Below are 21976 nucleotides of genomic sequence, written 5' to 3' on the forward strand. Positions count from 1 at the left end.
TTGATAGCCATTTACAGGCCCAAAGTGTGCCAATAAATCCTTCCCACACCATTAAATCACCACCACCAGCCTGAACTGTTGACACAAAGCAGGTTGGGTCCATGGATTCATGCTGTTGGCACCAAATTCAATACATTTTCCATTCTTCAGCTGTCCAGTTTTTGTGAGCCTGTGCCCACTGCAGCCTCAGCTTTCTTTTCTTGGCTGACAGAATTGTAACCCGACATGGTATTTTGCTATTGTAGCCCATTCCCCCTTAAGATTCAACATGTTTTGCATTCTGAGATGCTATTCTGCTCACTACAATTGTACAGAGCGGTTATCTGAGTTACCATAGACTTTCTGTCAGCTCAAACCAGTCTGGCCATTCTTTGTTGACCTCTCTCATCAACAAGGCGTTTTCATCAACAGAACTGCCACTCACTGGATGTTTTTTGTTTTTGGCACCATTCTGAGTAAACTCTAGAGAATTTGTGCATGAAAATTCCAGGAGATCAGCAGTTACAGAAATACTCAAACCAGCCCGTCTGGCAACAACAATCATGCCACGGTCAAAATCACTAAGATATAAATGTTTCCCCATTCTGATGGTTGATGTGAACATTACTGAAGCTCCTGACCCATATCTGCATGATGTTATGCATTGCACTGCTGTCACACGATTGGCTGATTAGAAATTGCATTAATAATAGATGTACAGGTGTACCTAATAAAGTGCTCAGTGAGTTTAAATCCATTCATGATAAATGTTCTCTTTTTTGTTAATTAATCTGAGTATGTGTGGTGTCATGGAACTAACAGCTATCTGCTCTCTCTGTCCAGCAGTGGAAGAGAAAGCTGTAACTGCACTGAAAACAGCAAGAACTGCAGCAGTGCATGATTTGAGCAAACAGATTCTGTGCTCCACAAAGAGAACTGAGCTGAACTATAGCGATTAGCTATCAATGCCTTTAATGAGGTTAGAACTCACTCCGCTGGACTGCCTTAGCCCTGCACAGGGAGGAGGAGCAGCCACAGAAGTGTCAGAGGTTTTCAGAGGGAAAAGAACACTCATTCATTTCTCTAATCTAGTCTGAGAGAGCTTATATTGAGCTTTATATCTAACACACTAATTCTAATAAACAACCATGTGTGAGTGACTGTGCTTAAAAAATATAACCATGAACATTCTGAATGCTTGATAATCATCACATATTCACAATTCGACTCCAAATTTGACCTAGGGACAACAGCTTTAGGGCTACAGAGATACTCTGTTTCCTTTGGAGATTCTAAATCAATAGTTGTACAACATGTACAACCCATGCAGGAAAATCAGGAATGGAAAACTGAATACCTAGGACCTCTCTTTAAGTACTTTAGGTACGTATTTATTACATTAAAGTATGTGTTACATTAAAACGTTAAAGGTGCATCCCAATACAATATCTGTTGTCCTTTTTTTAAGAGAAAATAATTTTCATTGGTCCAACTGAACAAATTATTCACCATGATCTACCTCTCTGCTGTTGCCAGCTAAACGCAGAGCGTGCCATCCAGGCATTGAAGCAAGCAGGAAAGAATTACTCAGTACCAGTGAGAAAACACACAGACAGGAACCGGTTAAAAGTAGATCAGAACTATCAGGTCATTAACCACTAAAGTACATAGACAAAAAATATGAATTGCGTTGCTGTTCAGAGCAAATGCCACACATTTTTGGAATGAAATAATGGCAATGTTGATGGATGCTATTGATGAACTTACTGCACAGTTAGGCTGCTTTTTTTTCTGTTTTACTGGCTGCTTTTTTAGTTTCAAAATTTCCACCCAGCAATAAAATATTTTCTTACTCACTTACAATCATCGTTATTTATAAATCAAAACAGAATGAGATAATAAGCCAGAGAACATCTCTTGAATTCAGTTTTTTTACATTAACCCATTGGCAAATTTAAGTATAAACCTTACAAAATACCCCCTCAGGTAAATATGTCTTGATTTAAAGATATAGTTCACCCAGATATAAAATCATCTAATCATTTACTCACCCTCATGCCATCGCACATGTTTATGACTTTCTATCTTCAGAACAAAAACTACGATTTTTAGAAAAATATCTCAGCCTTGAAGATCCTCACACTGCAAGTGCATGGTAAGACCTTTGTAGCAAAAAATCATATCTTTAGAAGCACTTTAGAAGGTGTTGGTGAGAAAATTATGAAAGAATTTTGACTTTTGGGTGAACTATCCCTTTAAAAATGTTTAGATGGTTTACTGGAAAAAAATACTGTTTAAGAAAATTATTTCTGCAAGGCATGATGTTATCAGGCTGGTTTAAAACATTCCAGGTACTTAATTTAGATCCTAAATAACATTTCTAAAGTCCTACTGTAGTTCAGAGCATGATGATCAAACAGATGAGATCACGTTGATTCATGACCCTTTTCCACACAAAAGGGTCATGAAAGTGTCAGTTAACATTCAACAAACATTACACACCAACAGTTACCACTGATCTAACATGCACATGGTATAATGAGTCATATATGGGTCACAGCTGAGGTGAAAGGTGACGGCTCACCTATCTCTTTTCTTTGCGGGCTCCTTTGCTCTCCATCTAGCCTCAGGTGGCCCAGCAGGTGCTCTAGAACCTTCTCACGGGTGGCGGGCACCGCAGCGTATCTGTGGGAGACAGAAGAGTCACTTGAGTCCTCCTCTTCAATAGAAGACAGCGAGCGACTGCTGCACCAGCCCTCCTCGCCCTCTTCCTCCGTGCCCTCCTCATCTATGTAACGGAAGTACGGCACGTCAAACGTGGGCACGGTAGCTTGGTCTCCACTGCTGGTGTCGGAGGACTCGTCCTCATCCTCATCTTCCTCCTGTTCCACCAGAGCAGCCGGCATCAACCTGCCATCCAGGTGCGGTTCCAGGGCCACTACACGCCTGCTGCCCATGTCGGCATCGGCACTGGCTTACCACATTGACCTGGAGGATCAGGGAGTCTGCTGACTCAGCACTGCCCAGTGAGAGCTCCGCAACACTGGGCACGGCAGCCTGACGTTCCCTGCTCTGCTATCAGCCTCCAAAGCCTCTGATTTAAGATCCCTCAGAAGCCAAATGGCTCCATAGAAAAGAGCACACGGCAATGTAGCACATCCTCAAACGTATGTGTGTGTGATTGAATGTGAGAGAGAATGACTTCAGGGAGATGAGATATAAAAATAAAGTGACAGGGCTGTACAGATCACAAGCAAGACAGAATGAATGGAGAGAGAAATAGTGTGTGTGAGAGAGAGAGGCAGAGAGAAAGGGTGTGTGCACTCTGAAGCGCTGCATACATGTGAGAGCCAGTGTGTGGCTGCTTACCTCCTGGTCGAAGAGGAGGAGGGGGTGAGGGAGGGGGAAGATCTGGGTGACGTTGTCCTCTGAGGAAGCAGCATCTTGTGGGTCCGCTCTCGCTCGTACACACAGACTGCTGCGTCACCGGCGGGCTGCAGGGGGGAGGGCTTAAAATTATTACCAAGGAGATTCCCTGTTGTCCTGCTGTCCCTGTTTCTCTTCCCACTGATTTCCATCACAATACAGTTTTAAATTAAATATCCCACATCAAACGGCACTTTTTAATGGATTCATTTTATCAGGATCCAACACAATGCTTTCTACTGTAACACTCTTCAACGATGGCTGAAAAGGGCCAATGAAATTTAAAGGGATACTTCTCACGAAAATGAAAATTGTGTCTTCATTTATTTACCTTCATTTCGTTCCAAACCTGCAGGACTTTCTTCTATCGAACATCGAAAAGAAAACATTTATAAGAATGTTCATACTGCCCTCTTCTTTACAATAAAAGTGAAGGGGGGCATTATAAAAGTAGTCCATATTACTTGTGAGAGATATTTTGAGTCTTCTGAAACCACATGATAGTTTTGTTCAAGGAATACACTGATACTCTTTCACTGAATGGAATAGAGCAGCTTGGACATTCTGCTTAACATCTTATCTTGTGTTCTACAGAAGAAAGTCTTACAGATTTGGAATGATATGAGGGTGAGAAAATTATGACAGAATTTTCAGTTTTGGGTGAACAATTCCTTTAAATTAGCAGGGTAATTAATGCACAGATCATACTGCATACTGCAGATCATTTTTCAACATTCAGATCAGGACATTTTTTAAGGTTACAAACTGGTAATTACAAGGGTATTATGCTATAAATGTTGTTTATGAGGACATTTCTAGTGTCCCCATAACTAAAATCGCTTAAACACATCTAAACAATGTTTTGTTTTTAAGTTTCTTGTGAGGGTTAGGTTTAGGGGTAGATTATATAGTTCGTACAGTATAAAAATCATTATGTCTATGGAGAGTCCTCATAAGGACAGCCGCACCAACGTGTGATTGTCTGTAAATTTTCATACTAAATTGTTGGAACCAATGATAGTAAAACCTGAGATCACCTACCTTGTAGGGCCAAGCCAGAGGTCCCCATGAGGGAAATGGCTTATTAATCATACTAAACGATGTTTTTTGGAAAATGTAAAAATGCAAAAAGATTTCTTTGAGGGTTAGGTTTAGGGGTAGGGTTAGGGGATAGAAATTATCGTTAGATATGTATAAAATCCATAAAATGCATGGAAGTCTATGGAGAGTCCCCACAATGATATAAAAACAAGTATGAGTGTGTGTGTGTGTGTGTGTGTGTGTGTGTGTGTGTGTGTGTGTGTGTGTGTGTGTGTGTGTGTGTGTGTGTGTGTGTGTGTGTGTGTGTGTAGCCATAATTAGGCAGAAAACAAAAATTATTAAATGAGAAATCAAGCAGTGAAAAAAATATTTTCGTAACTGTAAGCCAAAAACCGAAAGTTGCAAAAGAACCAAAATGAACTAAAAATACAAATGTAAATGAAAACTCACAGACAGACAATTTTAGATAAAATAACTTAAGCATTTCTCTCTCAAGCCTGACTTGGAATCAGTGTATTCAGTACACAAAAAGAGCCATCCAAACAAGATGTGAAATGTAAAGCAACCCATTTCTGATAAAGTATTGTGTGTCTTCATAGGCAGATGGAACAATTTGTGTTGCTGAATACACACAAAAATGAACACAGAGACTAAATAAAACTAAAAAACCTGTCATTTCCCTGAAATAGAAAAATAAAATATAAAATGAAATAATAATAAAAAAAGAATAGTGGCATTTTAAAAACTATAATAATCCAGACACACAGAGAGAATGCTCAGTAATGAGGATGCCAATTGAGACTGTCAGCACAAACTGCATTAGAAAAAACACAATCACAGACTCATCTCCCCAGGCAGAACTTTCAGCTTGGATTTGCCTTGGCAAAAAGCCCCATTAATGGAAGTATACTGCAGACAAGTCCTGCCTGTGAAATCCAGACTCCGGGGGGCAAAACTGAGCGCTTAAATAGTGACCGAGGACTATGGAACATTACACAGCATCAGCTAATGCTCTGGCTGAAAGTGAAGTAACAAATTTCTTCTCACTGTTTGAATGGCACTTCCATTAGTTATTTTGGCTCTGGTGCAGGCTGGGGGCAAACCCAGATGAGCAGAGCCCATTTGGTGTAAGAATCTATTTGCATAATTTTCTTTCTACAAACAGAGAAAGGGTAAAAGTATCTTTAAATGAACTGATCTCAAAGGAATTTTCAAAGTCTTTTTTTCCATAAAGAGATAAACGTCTCGGTTACTGACGTAACCTCCGTTCCCTGATGTAGGGAACGAGAAGTTGTGTCGATGAGTTGACACTAGGGGATGCTCTTGCAGAGCCCAGACATCTCTGATCTTGAGAAAAGGCCAATGGAAATTGGCATGTGGAATTTGCATGCCACTCCCCCGGACATATGGGTATAAAAGGAGTTACGCTGCAAACACACATCAGGTATCGCACTGAGGAGCCGAGCCAAAGACCTGGCCATTCTAGCGGTTGGTTCAGTGTTGTGGCAGGAGGGAGACAACGTCTCAAGGGGGGGGGGGATTTTAGGTGGAATACAACACAAAGTCTTTACCGGTTAGGAGCGGAAGCACATTGTGGGAAGCGCTGTCGTGGTAGATCCTACCCAAGTGGGGAGGAGTTACTACAAACACAGCCCCCTGCCCAAGGAAGACGCAGTTTACTAGCAGGGAAACCATTTTGCGGAATATACATCACACAGGGTTGCCTAGGGGGACAACCAGCACATGTGGAGCACTTATCTCAGTACGGGGGCCTGGTGATGCCCGTACTGGGGTGGCAGTGAGCTAGGCTAGGGAGGAAGAATGTCCAGGGTTCACACTTCTTCCAGACACAACTGGGGAAAGCCTCAAGGGAGGGGAAAGGCATCAATCCTGATGCCAGACGCTCGCTAAAATGCATTTCTGCGTGAGCATCTCGTGGGAATCGGTGCAGAGCCCGGTTCAGAACTCGCAGGTCTAGGATTGGCCGCAACCTGCCACCTTTTTTAGGTACGATGAAGTAGGGGCTGTAAAACCCCTTCTTCACCTCGGCTGGAGGGACACGCTCTATCGCGTCCTTTCGTAGAAAGGAGGTGATCTCCGCGCGCAAGGCAGCGGCGTTCTCGCTTCTCACCTCAGTGGAGCGGACGCCGTGGAACCTGGGCGGAGGCCTGGCGAACTTAATCACGTAGCCGAGTCGCAAGGTCCTGATCAACCAATGCGACGGGTTGGGGAGCGCAAGCCACGCCCCCAAACTGGACCTACAGCCCTTGTGTGGGGCCTTGCGACGGGGCGGAGCCCAAGGTGCTGAGTCTAGAGACATCAAAGCACATACCTGACTCCTTGTGACAGCCTGGGACGGGGAGGAAGATTTTCATCCTCATAGCCCGTGGAGACATCACATCAGGGTGCAGATTTTTTCCACAGCTTGGTGTGTGGGGGCAGGAGGCCCGCCTCCAAGGCGCCATGCCTGCCAGAGAGAGAAACGGTGCCCGGACTGTGAGGCCCAAGAAATGAGAAGACTTTTTCTTCGAACCCTCCACCAGCTCCTGTGCAGCGGGTCTTCTACTTCCTGGATTGCCCATCTCGGGGGAACGCTTTGAAGCCTTTCTTGGGTTCTTGGCGACCGGCCATGAGACGGGTGGCATCTGCTTTCTGCAGGTGACTCGACGCCGGGGACAGCCTATTGGGGTGGGCTGTGGCGGAGCCAGTGTTGCTGCCGCAGGGGGACGCCCTTGGCGACAAACCGATGGGGGTGCGAGAAATTGCATTGCGCCAGGGCAGGATGTGTTTAATGGTCCCCGTCTGCCTTTAAACTACTGAGGTTTGCTGGCCGAAATCCTCTACGGTGCCACCAAATAGGGCCAAAGGTGGTGCTCCTGGACCACTTAGGTGGACATCGCCTGCCCGAGAGACCACGGCGTGACCATCATCGCTCGGAGGGCGAGACCAGTAACTGAGCGCAGCTCCTGCATAATTCTCGGGTCAGAACTACCCTTGTGCAGTTCTTTGAGCGCAACGGCTTGGTGCACTTGCAGGAGAGCCGTGGCATGCAGGGCAGAGGCGGCCTGTCCAGCGGCACTGTAGGCTCAGTTGTGATTGACAACGTAAACGCATGGGCCCTGGATGGGAGACCCGGACGGCTCCACCAGGTGGCTGCGTTCTGCGGGCACAAGTGCACCGCGATCGCCTTACCAACCTGGGGAGTCACAGAGCACTCCCTGGCAGCCCCACCGTCAAGGGTAGTGAGAGAGGGTGAGCCTGCGAACTGGGTCCGGGCAGTAAAAGGTGCCCGCCGCATTCGTGTGAGCTCATCATGCACTTCCGGGAAGAAAAGTATGGGGCGGGGCTCGGCCGTAAGCGGCGCTCGGAGCCCCGGGAATGATCACCGGGCCGCGAGGGTTCAGGGGGGAGCGGAGGATTCCACTCCATCCCGACGCTCCCAGCCGCCCGGGCAAGCATGGCCGTCAGCTGCGCATGGCGACAGACTGAACCAACCCACTCTCCGATGCTGTAATCGAAAGCTCATCCCCTTCGCAAGCCGCGACCGCGAACTCGCCCTGAGACGAGCCGGCGGTCACATCACGAACTCGCAGGGACAAACGAGCGTGCTGGGGGAATGGGAGATCCGTGGTGCTCGGCACAACCGTGGTGTGCGAGGGGGAGGACCGCTGGAATGCGCCGTAGATCCAACAGCGTAGAGAGATGAATGGAGGTGGCAGAGGAATTCAGCTCTGTGAACTTGTTCGCTCGGCTCCAAAGAAGATATCTGATGTGTGTTTGCAGCGTCACTCCTTTTATACCCGTATGTCTGGGGGAGTGGCATGCAAATTCCACACGGCAATTTCCATTGGTCTTTTCTCATAAATCTCGGGTCAGAACTACCCTTGTGCAGTTCTTTGAGCGCCACGGCTTGGTGCACTTGCAGGAGAGCCGTGGCGTGCAGGGCGGAGGCGGCCTGTCCAGCGGCACTGTAGGCTCAGTTGTGAGTGACGACGTAAACACACGGGCCCTGGATGGGAGACTCGGACGGCTCCACCAGGTACCGGCGTTCTGTGGGCACAAGTGCACCGCGATCGCCTTACCAACCTGGGGAGTCGCCAAGCACTCCCTGGCAGCCCCACCGTCAAGGGTAGTGAGAGAGGGCGAGCCTGCAAACCGGGTCCGGGCAGTAAAAGGTGTAGCATAGAGAGATGAATGGAGGTGGCAGAGGAATTCAGCTCTTTGAACTTGCTCGCTTGGCTCTGAAGAAGATATTTTATGTGCGTTTGCAGCGGGGTTTGCATGCCACTCCCCCGGACATACGGGTATAAAAGGAGTGACTTTTATACCCGTATGTCCGGGGGAGTGGCATGCAAATTCCACATGGCAATTTCCATTGGCCTTTTCTCAAGATCAGAAATGTCTGGGCTCCGCAGGTGCGACCCCTAGTGTCAACTCATCACCACAACGTCGAGTGAGTGACAGATAGGGAACCTCAGTCACCCTTCACTTCCATTGCATATTTTTACCATACAATGTGAAAGGTGGCTGAGGCTGTCATTCTGCCTACAGTCTAATTTTGTGTTCCATGGAGAAAAGAAAGTCATAAGGGTTTGGAACAACAAAAGGGTCAGTAATTGATCACCAAAAATTATGGCAGAAATTATTTATGGGTGAACTATCCCTTTAAGTGGTATACTACAATCAAAAAAGAGACTGAAAGGACTCTTGCTGGCCTCGGCTCCCTTTTGAAGTGACTGCATAAGTCATGATTAGGCCTTTCCAACCTGTTCTGTGATTATACAGTGTCTGAAGGTACCGTTATTTTAAGATCAGTTGAAAGCTAAAAATGTTTGAATTTAAGGGGGTTAGATGATCTTTAATGCATTTTCTACGAGTGAAAGTCAAGTTCTCAACCCTGGTTTACTTCAGATTTGTTTTTGACTGAAATGATGATCAGCAACAGCCCTGAACGCACTTAATTCTCTTAATAGTCTATAGATATTCTCACTAAGTGGAAGTCTCTCTATACAATGAATTATTGATTCTGTGACCATTGTTGGTATGTTGCCATCCTTGGGAGTCTGATAGTTGCTTCCAGAAAACATGTGACAGAGGAAATGCCTCAAGGATATGGTATTGTAGTCAGAAAGCATCTGTCTGTCTGTATGTCTATCGGTCTGTCTGTCTATCTATCTAATAATAACAATAAAAATACTGGGAAAAAATATGGAAACTTTCATCACAGTTAAGTAAGCTGCAAATGCCTCAGTCATAGGAACACAGAGCAGAACACAGCCTCTGGAACAGTGTTTAACTATGCAACTGTTTATCAAAGTGACAAAAAGACAATGTGATATTTTAAATCATATCATGGTCTGTTGCCATTACTTGCACAAAGGAATCCAGAATCCCAACTGGAATAAACTTTTTTTTCTTCATATATCCTCATACACAGTTCCTAAGGGCTACAGGGATATACAGAAGAATTCAGATAAAACCAGAGCACATGCTGCATATTAAGCATTACCCTTGGTTAAATTAGAAAAACATGGTAATTCTCCATTTAAAATACATCCAATCTGTGCCTATAGTACCCATTGTCTCCTAATGATAAAGGCATTATTAGTTTAAATGCATGCATATAGATCTCCACTAAACTTACAAGAACACATTAATGGACTTGGAGCAGTAGACAGAAAGCATATAGTTCCACCACCAGCCTTTAGTTTATTCAAGTCTGATCCCTGCCAAAGCAAAGAGGCTCAGCAAAGCTCCACTTGTATTTAATAGCAGAGACTGCAACACAAAGCAGAGAGCATGCAAAATGTGTGGTATGCACTTGCAAGAGGGTTTGTAAATCAAAGAGCAGACCTCATCCCTCTGCACATTGTCTTAACCGTTAGACTGGCTTTGTGTCTCATGCCGATGTGCTTAACAGCAATCTGCTGTGTTAAGGTATGTTCATGGCAAGTTTGATGTAAAAGACACAAAAGCATTAAATAGGCACACCAAAGAATTCACATCAGCTTTATCATAACTGCCTGTTAAGATATCTTACAGCATCTGAACCACTAAAAAAGTCACACTTGCTTCTGAATTAAAAATAAAAGATAATCATTTCATTTAAATACCTAATGAAATCTGCATTGATGTTTGAACCAACTGAACCAGGAAATTGGGTGGGACATTGCCCATTTTCTTTAAACAGCCAATAGCCTTCGGTTCACGTCACAGCTGTGTTTTGCTACTGAACCATGAAATCTTCTTGCTAGTCAGCTGCAGGTGGCATTAAGGGGAGGTGCATTTTCATTCTATAGAGAGCATATAATTGGACAAAAAGCTGTGCTGTGCAGGATGAGTCATCAATACTTTTGGAGCATTTTTCAGAAAGAAGATGACTAAATTTGTATGCATTTAACTGCTAGAAGATAATTTTGTAACCATTCAGAATCTATGTGTGAATCAATGTACAAAATTCAGCTGAACATATTTTATAGATTTTAAACCATCCTGCATCCATCAGCAGTCCCAGATAAGTAAAAAAAGTTACACTTTAAAGGACATTTGGACATGATAATGTAAATGCAGGGTTTTAGTAAGTTTTCAGATACACCATACGAAATAGCTCAATCAAATGTAAAAAAAAAAAGGTTCAAACATCGAAGGGGTATTATTTATAATATTATGTCAGAAGTTATTTCTAAATTATGTCAGACATTACAAAACATAATGTATGCATGAAGTGCCCATTTCCACAACAGAACCAATGTTTCTTCCCCCAGCAAAAATAATCTCATATATCAGTCCAGTTCAAAGATTTAACATGCAACATCACGCTTCCCTACACATAATTTCTGCACTAACAGAAAATATTCTGTCCTCTTGGGTTCTTCCTATAAAATCAAGCATCAGGTGTTCCATATCAACAGCAACTATTTGCCTTCAATAGAAAACTCTACCACAAGCATGTGATGGTATTGAAGCAACAACACATTTTAGAACGGTTAATATAATTCTACTTTTCGTATAACATTTAGGTTAATAAAAGAGGTTATTTAACACTAACGTTACTATTCAACGTGTGAATACACCTAAAAAAAAATATATTAATAATATATTCCACAATTAGGGATAATATTTAAGTCATCAAAACCATTATTTAAACAAATGGAACTATGTTTTATTTTAGTTTCTTAAAAGTATCCACCCTTTGCCTGCATAAATTACAAGCTCAATGTCTTCTCTCAACCAATTTTATGAGGTGGAATGACCTGGGATCCTTTTTAAACAGTTTTGAAAGAGTTCCCATTTATGGTGGCAAATTGTTTACATGCTTTTCTTTTACTATCTGGTCCAAGTTTCCAAAATAATTAAGTACAACTTTAGTTTTGTAGAGAACTTCATATGTAGGCACAATATTTGCTTACAAAGCGTTCATGCATTTAAGCATATGATCTTAGATCATAAGATTTTTAAGATAATGGGTAATATAAATTAACTGAAGTTTGTGTAAACGTCTAACTGGTATATTATACAGCGATCTAGTCTGCCAATTAATAAGAACAGCCTGATTAAATCATCCTAGAGATCTGGGAATAAAGAGAGGACAGAACGCAATCAATCCGGACAGCAGAATATTCTTGCCTCAAATACTGTGACATTTTCTGCAGCACTAAAGCGATTTGGTCAAAAGCTATTGTCAAGAAATAATTAATTACTGCAAGTAAGAGCTTGTCTTAATTTAGCTTTAAAGTCCCTTAACATTGTTAGAGGTACAATGCAGGATAATTATACTTCTGTTTAAGAAAGGTCAAATAAATATTTCACTCAAAATGGAACCTGGCAGAAGGAGTGAATGGTCGCCACCTATCTTATGGCACTCACGTAAACTCTTCCTGCCATTGTAAGTGGCTGGCTGCTATCAGGAAGTGACAAACTGGGACTATTGTGGGATCAGCCAATCAGAGACTAGGATAAGTATTGGTGCCATTTTTGGTTTTAGTTTAGAAATCAGTTTGAGATTTTGAATGTAGACCCCTGATAAAAGTGACATCAAACTATGACTTGTTATTAAAATAAAGAAAATATCAGCCTGTAAGTGTGCTGCTACACAAATTTGAACAAAATTCCTATTACAAAACAAAGAACATTTATAGACCTTTATAAAAAAAATCCCTCTACCTCATATTTAAACAACCCAAAAATCTCAAATGCTGAGACAAAACCAACATGTGTATTGACTGCAAACATCTTTATGATGTTTATATATATATATATATATAGAGAGAGAGAGAGAGAGAGAGAGAGAGATATTACTTAAAAATAATATTATCATCATCAATTTGATCAAAAAGTTGATGTTAGATTAACAATATTTGGAATGTGCCCTTTTGCACTCAAGCTGACATGGACTTCACAAGTTAACCTGTTTAATGTCACAAATTAGCTTATTTGATTATTGACCTAGAAATAATGAACCACTTTAAATAATTTTCCATACATTTCTTTAAAAATGTTAGCAATCATAAAACTCTAACTTGATTTTTTTTTTAATGTTTAAATAAAATTTTGAATTCCAGATTTTCAATGTGGTCTCAGACTTTTGTACCCCACTGCACATGGATATTAGTTTGCATCTTACCTCACTGGGCCTTTCAGTAGCTCTGAGTGACCCATGTAAAAGGCGGCATCCGTCTTTAGCCAGTCTCTGGACCATCTCCAATCGGCTGATGTCCTCTCTATTGCGTGTACCAGCTACAGGCCCCTGCTGCAGTGCAGGGGACACAGAAAACACATACCTCAGGCCACAGTCCCACGCCATGGGGCTGCAATGCACAAAAGCAGCTCACTCTCTGAGTCACTGTGAGTTTGACAACCGTCTCACTGACTCCTTCAGCTGTGTCTTTAATCCGGTGAGACTGAAAGCCCCCTGACTTTGAGTTAGCTGAGATGGCCACAGTAGTCCTGAGGTTACTGAGCTGCAGGCACTCAGTAGGAAAGCTTTACAAAGTGAAGACTCACAGACAGTGCTGCATGAGCGGGAGAGTGAACCTGCCTATATCTTTCTCTCTCTTACGCACATAGGCAGGGTGGGGGCGACCAGGAAACATCTGGCAGTCCCTTCCAATTCTGGAAGTTTCACAATCTCCATAAAATGTGAGAAAGGCCAGCATGGGGTCTGGGAGCGCAGGTTACTGATGGGTGAACCATTATTAAACTAAGATACCATTCAATAAGTACAATCTATAATACATGTACCAGCATTATGGTCATGTGACACTCGCTGTCCTACAAACTGTATATACAGTGGTACCAAAACACAATTTTTTTTTTTTAAGATTTAAGCATTTCAACTTCATAACAAAATTCCATAAAATTGAATTAAGTAATCTTTAATAAAATAAAAAACTAAATATAATTTTTTTTTATTAATCTAATTTTGTTAAACTTTACACTATTCAATTTTATGGAATATTGTTATGAAATAGAAATGGATAAATAAAAAAATAGACAACTTGATAAATACCAAACACCAAAGTGGCATCTGCAAACAAATCATGCAACCCTTTCCTCAGAACTTAAATTGACAATGTTTGCAATAACTTGTCACCAACAAGTCCTAAATTTATTTTAAGTGTACATATGAAGTTGGTTCCCATTAATTTTAAAGGTGTCCTAGCAGAGTAACCTCAGGTGAAGTTCATCACATTAACTCTGGACAAGTTTCAAAAGCTTGACAACCAGAAAGTGTCCAGATACTTTTTGACTTAAACAGAATAAATCACAGATCAACACTTTAAATATATCTGGAATACCCCAGATAGCTAGCTAAATAATACTGCATCTAAAAAGAGTAATCAAGTATGTATCCTGTTTAGTCTTTATGCTCCATTCAAACACAATGGAAAACACATCCAGAGGAGAACCTATGACCTAATTCTCTGAAATAAGGGAAGAAGAGAGGAATTTTTCCCAAACACACTCAAGAATTTTCATATCAGCTCTGCTGGCTATATAAGGAATCAAACATCATGCTAGACAAATTCAACACAACCAAAGTCCCTGACATTCTATAGCACTTCAATGTAGGGGTGAATATAGAAAACAATGGACGGTAAGATTAAACTATGGTAATTATCAAGATTTGACAATAGGGACTAACCATTAAAAAACAAAACTGTGATAAACTATTGAGATAACATGTCCAGCCATAACAAAACTAATTTCCATGGAAGCTATCACACACAATTAGGCTAATAATAAATTGTTTTTGATTAGAGATAGAATAAGATAGGATATGACCCCATATCTATGATATATTACAAGAAAAAAAAAAAATATATATATATATAGTTTATAGCAGTAGTACTCAATTGGTGGGTTGTAGGTCTGTTCTGAAAGTATCAGGCATGGACAGCAGGAAAACAACAATGCTAAATGTAAATAATAAAATGCAACTAACTACAGTATATATTCATGTTTAGTTAGAATAGCTAAATATATAGGACTACTAATGTTATGCAACCTTCCCATATTGCCACCTGCCTAATTTGACTAGCATTTAACCAGTGATAGAATAATTTGCAACAAAATAAAGAAGAGTTTGACTGGACACTTGGGAACAAAAACAACAGCATTTTCTCCTAGTACACCCCTCAAAAAAAAACACTAAAATTTAAACGAGAGGGAAAAGGCCAACACGGAGCGGCAGTGAGAGGGAGAGAGGAGAGAGAGGTGAAAAAAAAGTTCCGCCCTGCCACAATGACATTGATGACAGTAAATACAAGTTCAATTGCAGCAAGAGTTCAAATGGTTTGTGCCAACCACAATATGCTTAGTGTGGTGAATTTTTGGCAACTCAGAGCATAAAATTCAAGCGACACTTAGAAGCTAAAATGTTTATTTTCCCATTCAGCTTATTCCTATTCAGTACATGTTAATATGAATATATTTATGAGTGTGATTTTAGGATTTATTTATTTTTACTTTTGCTTAATGAACAATTTGTCTTGGGTTGCCATTTGAAATGAAATGAAAAATCTGGGTCCTTTAGCTAAATTAATTGAGAAACACTGGTTTTAAGGACACTATTTTAAAATGGCATTAATGTTAAAGCCTGTACAGTCGAGCATTTTCTTTGAAACATAATTTGTCCTTGTGCACCACTGCTATTCTGTTGTCTTAATCATAGACCTTTCAGATGTACTGCAATGAAGAATCAGATATTACACAGAGCTGTAAAAGAAAAGAGCCTCTAAGACAGGCACAAGACTCTATTCTGACACCCAGTATAGGGTATCCATCAATCTCCAATCATGGTTCCTTTGCCTTTCTGCCAGTTCAAGGGCTTTCTACTGATGACTGGGCTGCAGGAAAGCAGTGCTCAATCAGGGAATGTATGGACAGCAGTGGGTAACTCGGACAGCTGTTTAGCTCAGCAAAACATAGATTCACAACAACACATACACACATGCTGATACATGCACACATATGAGTCAATGCAAACCCCAATAGCAAGAAATCTGTGTTCTCATTACCTTGCGCTCAGCAGGAATTGGAGAAGGTGGTGGGGTGTCAATATTGTGCTCTGGACTGCTTGCAGTGATCACTGTAAAATAAAAATAATTTAGCAAGTACAGTTAGTTCCAGTCAGGGTAACATATTAACCAGGGTTCAGTGCAAAAATGCCATCAAAATGGACAAAGATGCCCCCATAAAGAATTATTCAATGTTTTGTTTTGAAACATTTAATACATTTTATTTCGTAACATTATTCTGAAAATGTTCTATTCTAATCACATTCTATTGTAAACTCAATTTAGTTATGGTTTAGTATGAGTTTAGTGGCTCTGCATTATTTATAGCTACTTTTGTATTAGATATCAGTTTTATTTTATAGGTAACAGTCATAGTAATTGTTCAGACTGGGAATTTATTGACATAAACAGATTCAACTGAAATCTTTCAAAAAATGGACAAAACACTATGACCCTGATTTTCTAAAGGTTTGCGTGTATAAAAAATATGCAAACTTGACAGCACACGCAATAAAGGTAAGAGCTGATCTACTAACGTAGTCTTTTGAGGATTGCGTCTTTCAGATGAGCAAAATAGCACTTCTTGGCAATTTTTGCGTGTTTCCCCAAAATGAATATGCAATTTAGGAAGTGCTTTCAAATGCGCATAATGATTCGTACTATTTTGGCTTCGTTTGAAACTATATTCCGAGTGGAGTGAAAGTAGATCCATTTACTGGATTTATTGTGTATAATCTGTAAATTAGTCCTTCTTGTTTACAGGACTTTCATTTACAATCATAGCTATGCTGATATTTAGTACAACATTTAGTACATTCTACCTTGTATGGTATTGCTTAAAGTTGAAAAACAATTAGTGGGCTAATGCATTTTTAAAAACGATTTTTAAAATACTTTATGCACTCAAGCTCAAAATCATGCGCACCTATCGAGCTAAAAAAACTAAAACATTTAAATCCTGAAAACAGTACAATACTTACTTGATTTAGTCTGTGCCTTGTGAGCCAGAGCCACGAGAAGTTCATTCTGCACCTATTAAAAGAAAAAATTGTGACATGGTTCTAATGTCTAATTATCTGTTCAAACCTTACTGAAACAAACCCTACAAAAACCAAGCTGAACATGTAATAGAATCAGCCTGATCTCACATAAAAATCGGCAAGTGTATGCCGATTTTTCTTTAGCAGAAATCGGTATAAAATCGGATGACTGAATATAAAAACACCGCATCTGGTAGCTAAAGCGGTAAGTGTTTCTGAGCATATAAACAAATGTGACATACATTTATATCCAGGAGAGGTAGCCAGAAGCCAGTTGTAAAAAAAGTATTGTTTTCAGCTGGACAGGGTGCAAAACAGTGAAGAGAAATGCTTATTTTATTTAATCTACCCCCGACCAAAACCCAAATCCAACCCTAATCCTAAACAGAGACAAAATGCAATTTTAGGGATAAAAATGCAACCGCCTTATCACACTTGTGATTGTTTATACAATCGTGGTTACTTCCTCATTTGAAAAGGGATTAAACTGTGTTCTCCGTTACAACTGACGCAATGTGCTACCAGTCGTGCCACGAGGGAAATTTATTGTTGTTGAGCCATTCCAAATATGTCCAATGGGATACAGTGCATGTCAGTGAGTCAGCATACTGTTGCCGTTCCTAAGGTACTGGAACTTTCAGAAACAGCATGCCAACTTCCTGTGTGATTGTGTTGAATAGAACATGTAGTAGTTTGCTTTATATCATATCATTCACAACATGCTGCTTGAGAAAGGCATTCTGCAGTGAGCTCTGAAAGCACAGCTTTTGAATGTTGCTTGAGCAATCTCTGAAGATATCACTATAGTTTAAAAAGCACTATAGTTAACCCACCCCCCTAAATACTTACTTTAGCCTATTCGTATGAAACCGTATCTTGCATTATTTCTATTACAAATACAGCATGTTTGTCCTTATGGCAATGATTACTTGTTTTTAGCCCATTTTTGTGATAAACTCGCATCCCATGAGCCAGTCTCCATTTCTATGTGAAACTGCACTTGTCACAAACACATGAAGTCATATCGACCTGATATCATGTTGAACTCGTAATAATGGACATGTTGTGATGAACAGGCAGAACTGTATGGCTTTATAACAGATTCACGAGTGAATAGGACATGTTTTCCAGAGGGAAACTAAACTAAATATTACATAAATAAACATCAATAGTGTTGTTGTCAGAATTGTTGTTGTGTTCAGTCGACAGCTGTTGTATTGCATTGTCTTGTTCGCTACACAATGATATTAAATTAGCCGGATAGCTAGCTGCTAGCTAGCAGCTACCGAGCCTGATTGGGTGATGTCAGTGATTCAGTTAGCTAGTTGTGTGTATTACTTTGCCGAACTGCTTGCGTTTTTAGCAACACGTTACTGATCCAATCGTTTACTAATCCAAACAATTTCAGTCAGGATTTAGGTGCCATCACAGTACAGAAACTGCACTTATCAGAGTTGAAAATGACTTGCTCTTATCATCTGAAAAATTCTGCTAAAATCTAATTTGACTCTCGATGGATGTATTGTTATGTCGTCTTCTACATTGACGAACTTAGATGTTGTATTTGATACCAATCTGTCCTTTGAAAATCAAATTTCCAATATTTGTAGGACAGAATTATTCCACCTCAGATATATTGCTAAGTTACCACACATGCTCTCTGTTACTGATGCCGAAAAAGGAATTCATGCATTCATTGACCTCAAGACTAGATTATAGTAATGCATTACTGGGAGGATGTCCTGCAAGTTCAATAAATAAACTTCAATTGGTTCAAAATGCAGCAGCCAGAGTGCTGACTAGAACCAAGAAATATGATCATATTAGCCCCATTTTCTCATTGTTACATTGGCTGCTATTAAATTTCCTATTCGTTTAAAAATTCTGTTAACTGCGTACAAAGCTTTGAATGGTTTAGTTACGCAATACTTAAGTGACCTTCTCAGGGCTCCAGACTGCGACCAAATGGTCGCATTTTGCGACCAAAATTTGAGTGTGTGCGACTGAATTTTACATCCAGTAAATTTGTGCGACCTGTAAATTTGTGCATTTTTTTTTACAAGTTAAACGTGGAAGTTGCGCGTTAATGAATCCGGAATGTGATGAGTGTGAAAAGAATAGGGAATGGCCACTGTAACTGGCTAATGCGTGGAGGGGGAGGGTCTATAATCGACGCAGCGTAAACATCTGTGGGAGACAGACAAAATATCACAACCTTCTATCGCATCTGAGCAATGAAGCGAACTATTGACTCGTTCTTCCGACCTGCGGCTAGTGTGCCAGTGCCACAGTCTGATGATGTGTCCGAGGTTTGTGTTGCGAAAAGTCCCGAACCCACCATTTTAGGAAGAGTGGGTTCGAGATTTCAGCTGGCTGAAGTACTGTAAGGAGACGAACTCCATGAACTGCGAGTACTGCAGTCGCTACCCCAAAAATCGCGGAAACACGAAGTTTGCCGACAGTGCAGGCACTTCGCAGTTTAAGCGCCAATGCTTTAGTTAAACATAGTCTCAGCCTTAAGCACAGAGTATGCCGTGATATGTTCATAAATCAAAAAGCAACGCCACTGCCGGTTGCTTTTAGAAGACAAGAGGCTGTAAATCAGAGTGCAGATGAGGCAGAGATGATGTTGAAATTTAACACAGCCTACTTCGTTGCTAAGGAGGAACTACCCTTCACCAAATTCAAAAGCCAGCTCGACCTTCAAAGGAAGAATGGCTTAAAAATTAACTGAAACATACAACAACGATACAGCATCGCACAATTTGTTGGAGTAATTGCAGATACTCTGAAGGGGAAGACTTACACAATGATCAAAGATGCTCCGTAACTTGTTACTAAGCACTTTTTCTGAATGTATCTATGGTATATTTTTTTTATATATATTTGTACTGCCATGACAGCAATGGTGCTGTCGGTTTACCTTGTTGTTGCGTCTATAAAAGTGCACAATAAAATGTGAATTTGAAACAGCACATTGTCATTTCTGCATCTAATATCAAAGTATCTATTAATAGTACAGTGGAAATGAGTAGAAATGAGAATATTTGGTTAGCATGTTGATTTACGGTGCGTGCCCCTAAAATTTTCAGTTGGGGGCCACTGTGCTCCTAGTGAAAAAAGTTAGTCTGGAGCCCTGCTTCTACCACACTATATTGCATCATGTTCATTCCAATTGCAAAATTCTGGCCTGTTAATGCTACCTAGAATATCAAAATTAACAAAAGGAGGTAGATCATTTTCAACATTTAACACTGTTCAGGACTCAGAAACACTCTCAGTATAAGTCAAGACTTCTGTTAATCTATAACTTTGCAATAAATTGAATGGCATCTACGCTAATATTATTCTTTTTGTTTCCCTGTCTCAGCATATTTTATATCCATGCAAAGGGGAACAGAGTGAGTCTAGTTTCTCTCAAGATTATTTCTGTAAAACTGCTTTGAAACGATGTGTGTTGTGAAAAGTGCTACACAAATTAAAATGACGACTTTATTTTGAGATCTATATTTAGAATTACAACAATATACTATGGCTTTACATTTATTTTCAGATTTTATGTAATTATTTCTTGTTTTGCCCCCTCCCATAATATACTGTATATACTGCATACCTGTATTTTGACATTTTTATGAAAAGGCCCATTTTGTTCAGGTTATGGTAACCCTGAGAAACCTTGATATTCTTTACCCAGAAATGCATGATAATTGTCATTTCCATTACCGTAATTACCGTAATGATCAAGCTGTGTACACTCATGTATTCACGGTGCAAGGAATGTATTTTAATACCTTTTAATGGACGATTAATCTACATTAAATTTTTAAAGTCATTGAATATACAGTATATATACGTATATATATATATTGTGAAACAAATCCATGTTTTTTGCGTTTCTTGTGAGGGTTAGGTTTAGGGGTAAAGTTAGAAGATAGAATCTATAGTTCGTACAGTATAAAATTCATATATACCATGTCTATAGAGAGTCCTCAAAATGATAACTGCACTAATGTGTGTGTGTGTGTGTGTGTGTGTGTGTGTGTGTGTGTGTGTGTGTGTGTGTGTGTGTGTGTGTGTGTGCGCGCGCGCGTGTGTATGTGTAAAGAATACATTGTGTGATGCTGTGCACAAGAGCTCAACCATCTTCGTCAGAAAGACCATGCTGGTCAACCAGCTTCACAAGCTTGGTATTGCTAGTGGAAATCATGGTTAGTGTATGCTGGTCCACCAGCTAACCAGCACTAGCCAGCATAAACCAGCTTAGACCAGCATGGAAATCGCATGCTGGTTGAGGTGGTCTTTTCAGCAGTGCTGAAAAGGATTAAAGATGCTCCTTTTTATACAAAAGGTTTTTTTTTCATCTAAAGAAATGATTAGTACTTTTGACAAATATGTTAAAATTATATGACTCTAGTCTAGATTGGCCAAAAAAATGTAATATTATATTTTTATTTTATTCTTAATCTGCATGTATTTGGATAGAGGTCTTGCTCAAAAACCTATATCAACTGAATGCGTTTAGTTGTAGGACATCCACAACCATAATCTATACACTAAAGGTAAAGCCAATCGATGAAGCTGTCGAATTGAGCATGTTAACTCCTTAGCTAAACACAAGATTCAGGTGAAATTTATTATGAGTATAATCAGTTCACCTGGGTGTCCAATGCAAATGCCAACACTCTCAGAATCACAAGAAAATGACTTCATATTTCTGATACCAAGGTGACGGCAGGTGTTCAGGCCATCTTGAGGAAAAGTTCTGCAACATTACCTTAATAGCTGGAAGTTAAGCATGCACTGCATGGCCACAGTAATGTACTGATTCAGTCATTACACCAGAACTGTTTGGTCTCAAATGGATAAATCACAGGTGTGAGAGGGTTTGCATGTGAAAAGTCTCTGCACTAAACCACTAAACTTGTATACAGTGGTTCAAAGTGTGCTTAAAAGCAGGGAAACATCTAGTGT

The 21976-nt window shown here is 40.4% G+C and overlaps 1 protein-coding gene across 1 annotated transcript in view; it reads right to left on the reverse strand.

Annotated features, from left to right (window-relative positions):
• LOC127657630 (rap guanine nucleotide exchange factor 5-like) overlaps nucleotides 1-21976 on the reverse strand; it is a 77103-nt gene that overhangs the window by 42079 nt on the left and 13048 nt on the right. Inside the window, exons 7-11 of the mRNA XM_052146497.1 lie at nucleotides 16946-16997; nucleotides 15966-16036; nucleotides 13070-13195; nucleotides 3349-3473; nucleotides 2564-2664 (exon numbers count right to left, since the gene is read on the reverse strand). Coding sequence (XP_052002457.1) covers nucleotides 2564-2664; nucleotides 3349-3473; nucleotides 13070-13195; nucleotides 15966-16036; nucleotides 16946-16997 — 475 coding nt within the window. The remainder of the gene's footprint in view (nucleotides 1-2563; nucleotides 2665-3348; nucleotides 3474-13069; nucleotides 13196-15965; nucleotides 16037-16945; nucleotides 16998-21976) is intronic.

Source organism: Xyrauchen texanus, chromosome 17, assembly GCF_025860055.1.
Source record: "Xyrauchen texanus isolate HMW12.3.18 chromosome 17, RBS_HiC_50CHRs, whole genome shotgun sequence".
Taxonomy (NCBI): domain Eukaryota; kingdom Metazoa; phylum Chordata; class Actinopteri; order Cypriniformes; family Catostomidae; genus Xyrauchen; species Xyrauchen texanus.